At 40.6% G+C, this 9,920-nt stretch overlaps 1 protein-coding gene across 1 annotated transcript; it reads left to right on the top strand.

The window, feature by feature from the left end:
* The first annotated feature begins 838 nt into the window (after positions 1-838).
* On the top strand, positions 839-3,559 carry LOC311268672 (uncharacterized protein). Its single transcript, XM_084372427.1, has 4 exons — positions 839-984; positions 1,303-1,392; positions 3,167-3,235; positions 3,476-3,559. The coding sequence occupies exons 1-4, from the start codon at positions 912-914 to the stop codon at positions 3,553-3,555; spliced, it is 312 nt and encodes a 103-aa protein (XP_084228553.1). The 5' UTR covers positions 839-911; the 3' UTR covers positions 3,556-3,559.
* Positions 3,560-9,920: the final 6,361 nt, after the last annotated feature.

The following is a 9,920-nucleotide window of genomic DNA, read 5'->3' on the forward strand; positions in this document are numbered from 1 at the left end:
TGTTTTGTTTGAAGCCTTTCTCCAAAATGGCACGCCATTTGGAGTCAAAACACAAAGACAAACCAGAAGTGGCGAGAGCAGTTTCATGTCCGAAGGGGTCAAAAGAGCGAAGAATACAATTAACTCTTTTGAGAAATAGAGGGAATCGTGTCCATAACAATGAGGTGCTTAAATGGAACGAGTGTGTGTCGTCCCAGGCCCTCAGGAATTTGAGTGAGGCTAAGTGGAATGCTCCGCAACTTCTCCCCTTCACCGAGGATGTGAGAAAAATGCACCAACATCTCAACATAAAAAGGAAGGAGTGGCAAACAAAACTTGATGAAGAACCAAGTAAAAAGCACTGGGCAGAACTTGCTAAAATTACTCTTTGTGAGGTGATCCTTTTCAACCGCAGAAGGGAAGGAGAAGTATCCAAGATGTCCCTTAATGCCTTTACCTTGAGAGATGCCTCATCGACTCATCCAGACGTTGAACTTGCTTTGTCTGACCTTGAGAAGAAACTTTGTAAGCACTTCCAGCGAGTTGAGATAAAAGGAAAACGAGGAAGAAAGGTCCCCATTCTCCTCACACCTGATGTGCTGGCATCAATGGAGTTGCTTGTCAAGACTCGCAGTAACTGTGATGTGTCTGATGAGAATCACTTTATGTTTGCGAGACCAGAAGCACTCAGTCACTTCAGAGGATCAGATGTTATCCGTCAGATTGCACGAAACTGTGGTGCAAGCCACCCAGAAGCATTATCCTCCACAAAATTGAGGAAGCACATGGCAACTATGTCAAAAGTACTCAACCTAAAGGACAATGAAATGGATGACCTTGCTGACTTCCTTGGCCATGACATCAGGGTGCATCGGCAGTATTACCGGCTTCCTGAAGGCACGTTACAGCTTGCAAAGATCAGTAAAGTCCTTATGGCCCTGGAACGAGGACAAATGTCTGAATTTAAAGGAAAGAATCTTGACGAGATCAACATTGACCCACAAGGTAAAAGAAGCCTCTGTAAATAACTAAATGTATTTACATACATGTTGTTCTTTCCAAGTTGATTTGCCAAAGACAATCCATCAATTGCTAAAATAAAAAAAAAAAAGCCAAAACACTGAATTCTCCAATGCAGTATTACAATCAGCAGGTGTATGGTGGTATATGATGGGCTCCATTGGTGGAGAGTAGTCAAGGCAGTCTTACTTCAACATTATAAAGGCATATTATCTGCATGTTTTTGTGCAGTGTTGCTTTCTTTAAGTGGTTCATATGATTTCTAATTTTGATGCATCTGGTTGCTGTCTCGTCTCTGTCCAGAGAACATGGCTTTGGACAGCGATGCATCAGACACGGAGGAGGAAGATGACATCTCTGTGAAGGATGCTGCATCATCTTCACAATCATCAGGTATGTGGGATATTAACAAAGAGGAATTATAGTAAAACAAGAAGCCAATTGTAATCATGATTATGATTTTCTTACAGATAATTGTTACTCATTAATTCCATGCACTGTAAATATTTACCATCAGCACCATTATATGGAGGTGTTCCAGTTTGATTTGGATGCATACTGTGATAGACATTCTATCCTACAACAATTTGACGTATCCAAATGTTCATGTTCCTCATGATAATCATCTTATAATCAAAGGTTATTCTGTTAACCTTTTAAATTACATAGTAAGAGCTATTAAACTATGAAAAAGACCCACTTAAAACATGCAAATCTCATGGGAGTTCATTATCATCAAGAGTTCAAATGTATGCCTGGAGTAGTTGTGTGTTGCACGATCCATTATGATTTCATCAGCTATCAGTGAAGCCTCCAGATATAACAAATGCCTGAGGAAGTCTTTATCAACAAGGAATTGACTCTGCTTGCTGGGTACCTGCTTGTGGACAATACTCTCAGTGTGCTCTATGGAATTCATAGAGCCTTTATAGAGCCCACCGATGCAACTATTTACAATGAAAATCTGCCAATCAATCAAACACGCAGGTCAGTTTCTATATGTGCCACTAAAATGCCACAGTGGACTGAGCTGAATGCTTACCAAAATGGAGTCCATCTTCTCATGCTGTTACTATAGCAACAATCACTGGCTAGCTACCTTAGTAGAGCAAATATCCTGCTGTCTGCCCTTGTCTTTGGTAGTGGCAACAGCATAACAAATGGTCGGACCCCGGATGGCACGGACCCTGTATCGATCTAAATGCACTATGAACCGGTCGATGGCCCGATTGTAAAGTTATGGATCGGTTTATTGAAGCTGCTCTGCTGTTACTTCCTCACTGTGTCTTCAAACCCTCGTAGAATTCTCACCGGAGACTCGCTCTGGTCGTGAGCGACTCTCGCAAGACTCGTAACAGTAACGTTAGCGTTAGCGTAGAGTTACCTGAGAGGTAAACACAAGAGCAACGTGTCCGACAACGCCAACATGCTTTACAGTGCACCGTCACATCTAAAATTAAAAGTCTGTCTGTTTGTAAGCTCTGTAGAGCCGTGATTAAATACTGCAGCAGCACGACAAATCTTAACACTCACCTGGTGAGACGGCACGGTGAAACATACGCAGAAGACTACAATGCTAGTAAAATTAGCACAGGCAAGAATACGCAAGAGAAAGACAGAGATTAAACACTTTTTCCAGCCACAACTCGGCCAGGTCAAAGGAAATACTGCATCTATAACCTGTTTTATTGCTGAGGACTTACGACCTTACAGTGTGGTGGAGAATGACTTTGTTTGTTCATGTTTCTCCCCCTAAGTGCCAAAATGAGACACCTGGGCATGAATGTGTCAGACAGACTTCACTTTATATTTATAATGTCAAACATATTGTAGTATTTAGTAGTATTTGTTCATACATTAGGCTTCAAGTTTTAGTTCTGAAAAGACACATTTCATACTTAGGATTCTCTGTTATTAAATATCTATCTGAAGGTCAGCAGTGACACTTTTATAGATTTGACTTATTCTAATATGTCATTGAAAATGAACATCTACATTAAACAAAGAATTGTGTTACATCGAATCTAATCTTTCCATAATAAAAAGGATCTTCCCTGAATCGTATCGTAGCTCATGTATCTAGATACGCATGGAATCGTCCACTAAGGGAGAGATGTACACGCCTATTGAATACTCATTTACTAAAATAGAGCTATTTTGATTACAGACCAGTCAAGGGTGAAAAAGAAATCATCCACAGAAGGTGAACAAAGCAGTCGTCCGCATCCAGCCAGAGGTAATTAGAATACAGGAGATTTATGGAAATTTCTTTTAACTTTACACAAGAAAGCACATATTTTTCAACAATATTAATAACTTTTAATATTTACATGCCTTTTACTTTGATTCTGTATTTTTTATTCCTTAGAATGCCACAGTAAAGTTTATCCAGTGGGGACCAACAGAACTATTTGATTGCAGATATTGCATGTTTTTAAAAGTCCTTTCATATTTTTTGCTAATGTGTTTTTAACAGGCACCTCAGATGAAAAGATGCTGCTGGTAGAGGAGGCCACTGGCAAATCGTGCAGAACTAAAGGCAAGCTGTTTTATTAGTTAATTTGACATATTGTGCTAACTTGTAGTGGAAGGTACTTTTCTTACAATGCCACTTTGTACCTTTATTCCACAACATTACACACCCTTCACTGGTAACCCAGTACAAACGCGTTATTCCACCGGGCGCACCGCAGTGCATGCCTCTGCTCTGCAGAGAATACAAAGTCATTCAGCACAGAGCAGATCAAGTCAGACAGGAAGTCGGACACAGGAACAGCATTGACAATCTGGTCAATTTCAAAATAAAACACCCTGTGCAGTGTTTGTATCTTCTGTTACGGTCATGAACTGTTGTCATTGTAGTTTCATTACGGACTGGTCATGTGACATTTTGAAGAACATTAAGTTTCTGTCTCATGTTGTTCAGGGTCATCACAAACAAAAAGAAGGAAGTGGAGTGAAGAAGAAATTCAGGCTGTGGAGAAAACACTGATGGACTACATAAACTCTGGGAAGGTTCCTGGTAAAACACATTGTCTGGAGTGCATTAAGACTGCTGTCTGATGGGAAGTTCAACAGGTTACCACAGGTTTCAGCTGGAGTTCTAAATCGTGCTCTCTGACGGTTATGTTTGGTATCTATTTTATTTGTTTTATAACTGTTTTTAGTTGCAAAACAAGACTTACCACACTTATACAGAATACACTGCACTGTACCGTGTGTACTGTTGTAGTACTGGAAGGTTTTTGCATATTTAAATGATTTTACACTATGTTTGTGTACTGTGTTGCACTTTCCAGTGTAATACAGCAGTTTCAAATATAGTATATATATTGTGCATGTATACACATACTGTATACACCAAAGTAATACATACAAATGCATGTAGGTTCTTGTATTTTGTTATTTGAAATGGTTGAAATTGAAATAATACACAGTACATTTCTGTTTTACAGTGCTGCAGTATTTCAGGTTGTAATAAGTACAGAAAAACAGGTTGGTTGTGCGCACATCCAATGCCTATTTTAGGCCAGGTGCCAGACAGTCAGGATAATTGCAAAGAAAAAAAGGGAATATCTGCACACTGGATTGTAGCTCCCAATTATAGGCCACCTGATTGGCCCACCTGAAGCCAATCCAAATAATGACAGAGGTGTGGTGTCATCAGGCCTTCAGCCCATATATGTATATGCCTGCCACTTGTCATGCCATTTGCCTGAGGAAGACCACATCAGTTGAAACGTTGCAATAGGCTATCAAATAAATGGGAGCTACAATCCAGTGTGCGGATATTCCCTTTTTTTCTTTGTAATAAGTACAGAAACAGTTTGTTGGAAGCACTCACAGGTTTTGCCATTGAACTCCTTAATGCTGACATTTCAGTACTGTGATAGGACAGTATGTTTTTTTTTTATATATTTGAAATATTCTACTTCTAACTTCTACTCTTAGTTTACAGCAATAGTTACTTTACTTTTGAATATACATTGTTTACTGTATGCTGCCACACAGCACCTAAATTCTTGTAGCATTTTGTCAATTAAAACTTTTCCATTACACTGGAAATTAAAACAAAATTCAGCATTTTCATATTTTTCTGTGCAGAAATGGTACATAATGTAAGAAGTGCTGTCACAATTTGCTAGAAGCACTAATTTTCATTTAAACAGTGACATTGAAATATTAATGCAGAGAGCATTACAGTTGTGGTATTTTGATTTTCAAGTTCTGTACGTGCTTCCTAACTATTATCATGCAACACTGTCGGAAGGTAAACTTAAGATGGCTGAATAAAGCTCCTCAGTTAAAACAATTCTATTGAGAGTGGAGTCCAATATGTGCATATAAGGCATTGATTATATAAACAGGAGTTATTTTGAGTTTAGTATTCTAAGAATAAAAATATATGTACATATAATACAGATGCCATTCTTTTAAAAAAGTTCTTTATTGATCTTTATTTCTTTATTGAACCACTGTTGCTTACCTTAAAAGACTTGTAAGAATGTAAATAAATCCTCTACAGCCAAATGTGAAACAATGTCACCTGGTGGTGGTTTGTGGTAATGCACAATCGAAGTGTCCCCACTGGGATAGAAAAAACAGACAAAAATTAAGCTTTCTAAATTTGAGAAATTTTGACATTTAACTTCATTTTTGGGATTCAAAAAATCCAATTTAACAATGTGAGTTAAAATTATATTTTTAAATAGTTTAGAAAGTGGTGTCCCCATCTGTAACCACCCAGTCAGGGGCAATTTTAAGTCCCCACGATGTAGCAAAAACAAGTATGTGTGTGTGTGCGTGCGTGTGTGTGTGTGTGTGTGTGTGTGTGTGTGTCAATCAACCAATCAATTAATCCAACAACATTATTTCTCCAAAATGGGGCAATTCCGTTTACAGTCTCCAGTAAGACAGCACACAAGGTCCTCATAAACTACCAAGAACAAGAATGTGTGTGTGTGTGTGTGTGTGCATGTGCCAGCATGTCTAACTCACTCCCCACTGCCACTCATCATGAAGCTGCAGGCAGTTAGAGTAATTGCATTGGCCAAAGTACAACATCTTCTTTCTAATGTACATGTTCCACGAAAATCACTACGTGATTTGTCGGATAAAACTGTATATTTTGTGAGGCAATGGACTGGCCTAAATACACATACAACACGTAATATCATATTTCATAGTAGGAGTGAGGGTGGTCTGGGTGTTCCCAATTTTGAATGGACATATATTGCTACGAGACTTTCCCACCTGTTGAATATGCTGAACAATGATGATAAATGTGTCAGAGAGCTTGCCCGAGCTTCTCTGTTCTTGGACCTGAGAAGACGCAAGGTCCCCCTGGCTCGTGGGTCGGAGCCTAACTTCCTGGGCTTTAAGAGGAAACCTAGTGGAAAGCTGGACAGCCGCTCTCCTGGCTTCGGTGTGTGGTCAGACTGGCCCGATTTGAACGATCTGTGTTGCTGGGCTGATGTTACCCTGGAGTGGATGGGGTCTGACTCTGAGTCCGTGGAGGTCTCAGAGGAGGTTATATCTGACCCCAACATCTCTGTAAAAGCAACTGTGAATGTCTGTGGGACAAAACATCTACTCCCACTAAGAAATGCTCGAAGTCACCTTTTGGGGGCGCAGCAACAAAGGCAGCGGCAGCAATGGACTGAGCTGAGACTTCAAGGGAAGACTGCGTGTCTCCCAGCTGCAGACCACTCTGTCTCACACGCTGTGTTCAGAAATGCTGCCCTGGATGAGAACATTGTTACATTTACTATAAAAGCGAGACTACAGGTTTTACCAACTAAACTGAACCTTTCCATCTGGTTTCCAGGCGGTCATGCTCCTCACTGTGTACATCATGGCAGTGAACAAATAGCTGAAACCATGTCTCACATCTTAAATGGTTGCCATGTTTACAGAGGGCTCTACATATGTAGGCATGACAGAATTGTGGATTTGATATCAGTAGATATCTCTTCTATCTTCAGGTCCACCATCATGCTGTATAAACACTGTGAAGCCGAGTATGTTCAGCCTGTGTAATAATGTCTCAATGTTCTCTAATGTAACAGCTAATACTCCTGATGTTGTTGTTGTTAATGAAAATCGTAGAGAGGTGTTCATTCTGGAGGTCGGCTGTACCTTTGATTCCAGCCTAGAGGAGGCCTTTCTAACCAAGGTGCTGAAATACCAGCAGCTGAAGCAGACCATCTCTCAGCTGGGCTACAGATGTAAATATATTTGGTAGTCTGGGGCATGTGCATAAGTTGGTTGTGAGGGGCCTTCAGATGGCTGGCCTCCCTAAAAGAAGAGCTAAACAGTTAGCCAGGTACTGCTCAGTCTCAGTTATTATTGGTAGCCGTTCAATCTGGAGGAGACGATGTTTTCTGTATCCTTGAATGTCTGCTTCTATCTGACCTGTAGGTCATTTTGTATGTAACTGTGTTCAGCCGCCCAGGCGCTTTGTGACTGACGTCTTCCCTTGTCAACTGCACTGGCAGTGTTTATGTCCCTTGTGCAAGAACCCTTGTACTTTTTTGTTATGTGGGCATAAATAAATATTTCAAATGTGTGCATGTGCCAGCATGTCTAACTCATATCCAAACTGTAGGTAGGATGTTCTAAATAAAAAGAAAATGCAATAAAGCACATTACCAAAACACAAATAAGAGAAGAATATATAGAAAATACATGAAAGTAGTCATTTTCAAAAAATCCATTGTGGCAAACAGTTATATATTTTGTTGAGCCCTGCCTTAGAAAATATTTGGAAACCAATGTTATCACAATCAGTAGGACCAGGTATGTGCAGAGTGATGGTTACATATTGAGTGACAGGATTGGGCAATGACACCATTTTACATGCCTGAAGATGAAGATTTCAGTTATTTCAAATTTTGTTCAGCCCTACCATAAAAGGCTTTTCACATCGTAGTTAGACTTAGGCTAATTAGCCCCATTAGTTTATAGCTTCAAGCTCCAGTAGCCCTGGACTGACAGTCGTGTCAACACTGTGATTTCAATTGTGTTAGTCCATCTCTGTCAGAGCTGGTTCACCTTTACTTTTTAAAGATTTCTCCAAAAAACATGGAGTTAACGTCACTTTTGTGACTTCAGGGGTCCGTTTCACAAAGCAGGTTTAGTGAAAACTCTGAGTCTGTTAACCCTGAAATGAGGGAAACTCTGAGTTTTCCGTTTCACAAAGGGAGGTAACTCAAACCAGAGAAGGAGGGGTAACTCTAGCCTGTTTCACAGAGAGAGGTAACTTAAGCTCTCGGTCAGTTACCATGGTAACATACTCTATGAACCTAACCTGCTCGGTTCTGCCGTCTGTTTTTTGAGAAAATCATTGCAAAAATCAGTCAGTCGGCGACATTAGGAGTTATATTAGGTGGCGACTATTTTCACTACCATGGCATGTCCTTTTGATAATGATCCCGTGGATGAAGGTGCAGCATTACTGCGCAGAGAATTAAATGCTCGTCGGGAGATGATTATCAGACCGCGCACAGATGTTCTTGCATTTCCAGACAACTATATTTTTGAACGGTATCGTTTCACGTCACAGTCCATCATTTACATACACAACCTAATCCGTCCTTACATTTCCAACATTACCAACCGAAGTCTTGCTCTCACATCCCAGCAGATATTGTGTGTTGCGCTGCGTTTTTTTTTGCAAAAGGGAGTTTTTTATACAACGTCGGAGATGCAGAGCACTTGAGCAAGGCAACTGTATGCAGAGCGGTCAGAAAAGTGTGCCTCGCCCTGAAACGCCCAGTGGGGTGAAAAACGTAGCCCTCCTCTTCCCCGTTGCCATGGTGACTCGTCGAATCGATGCTCCATTGACGCTGTCTTTTTGTACTTGTGGTGCACGCGCTTAACCTCAGGTGAAACTACTCCGAGTTGATCAAACTAACTCAAATCAGATGTTCTGGAACCGAAAACTCAGAGTTTCCTTTCTCAGAGTAGATCAACTCAGAGTTCAAGGTTAGACTCAGAGTTTGTTGAACCTGCTTTGTGAAACGGACCCCAGGTCTCCAGGTTTGTTTGCCAATCAAATCATGTGACAAGGCTCATATCCAAGCCATGTGTTTAGGACATTCTCAAAACCATACCCTCAGCTTTGAGTGCACAGTCTCAGCACTGGGCTCATCCATAACTGCTTTTCAGAAGGGTTTACATTAGCCCAAAGCTAAGTATACAATGGTGAAAAAACATTTAGTATACCTACCAGCTGAAACCCCAAACTAATGATTACTATTTTTTTTAAAAATCAAGTTCAGATGCATGTAGCAACTGATGTAATTGATATGATTTACACCTTATCTGTGTCGTCTGTCGGATAGCCAACAGATAAAGATGGAAAGGGAAGGATGACATGATAAATAAATATAAATAAATATATATTATTATGAACAAAACAGACTAAACTGGTGTCCTATACTTCAGATTCGGTTACATGGTCCACGGGTCAGTAATGTAATCTTCACTAGTGATTCTGTCATGGTGCTGTTTGTTGAATCTTTTCATTGCTGCCACAAACCGAACTGTCAACGGAGCACACTGTCAGTGTGAAGGTGTAAATGAGTGAAGTCATGACCTTTGACATGTTCAGTGGCTGGAAGAATTGCTGCTCCCTATTATCGGGTCACGTTTGGCGTGAGGACAGCGTCACTGACACAGAGGCGCTGAGAGGCAGGGGAATGGAGCTCGCCCTGAGAAAAGACAACAGAAAGTCTTTAATCTGAAGACCATGACACAAAACATACACAAGAGTTGCACCGTACAAAGTAATCGACTACCTTGCACACTGCTGCAGGGCAGAAATCCATTTTCCCTCCAGAGCCACTTCACACAGAGAGGTTTTGAATGGCTGAATGTCTTATGCATGTTAACTCTCTGGGCAGTCTGGAGGTCTCAGC

This window comes from Pagrus pagrus, assembly GCF_965226575.1.
Source record: "Pagrus pagrus genome assembly, chromosome: 13".
Taxonomy (NCBI): Eukaryota; Metazoa; Chordata; class Actinopteri; order Spariformes; family Sparidae; genus Pagrus; species Pagrus pagrus.

What these genes read in the sequence shown, in the direction of transcription:
- LOC311268672 (XM_084372427.1), top strand. Translation starts at nt 912, where the DNA reads ATGGCCCTGGAACGAGGACAAATGTCTGAATTTAAAGGAAAGAATCTT. An exon ending in ATCATCTTCACAATCATCAG is followed by an intron (nt 1,393 to 3,166) that starts GTATGTGGGATA and finishes TTTTGATTACAG; the next exon opens with ACCAGTCAAGGGTGAAAAAG. An exon ending in TCGTCCGCATCCAGCCAGAG is followed by an intron (nt 3,236 to 3,475) that starts GTAATTAGAATA and finishes TGTTTTTAACAG; the next exon opens with GCACCTCAGATGAAAAGATG.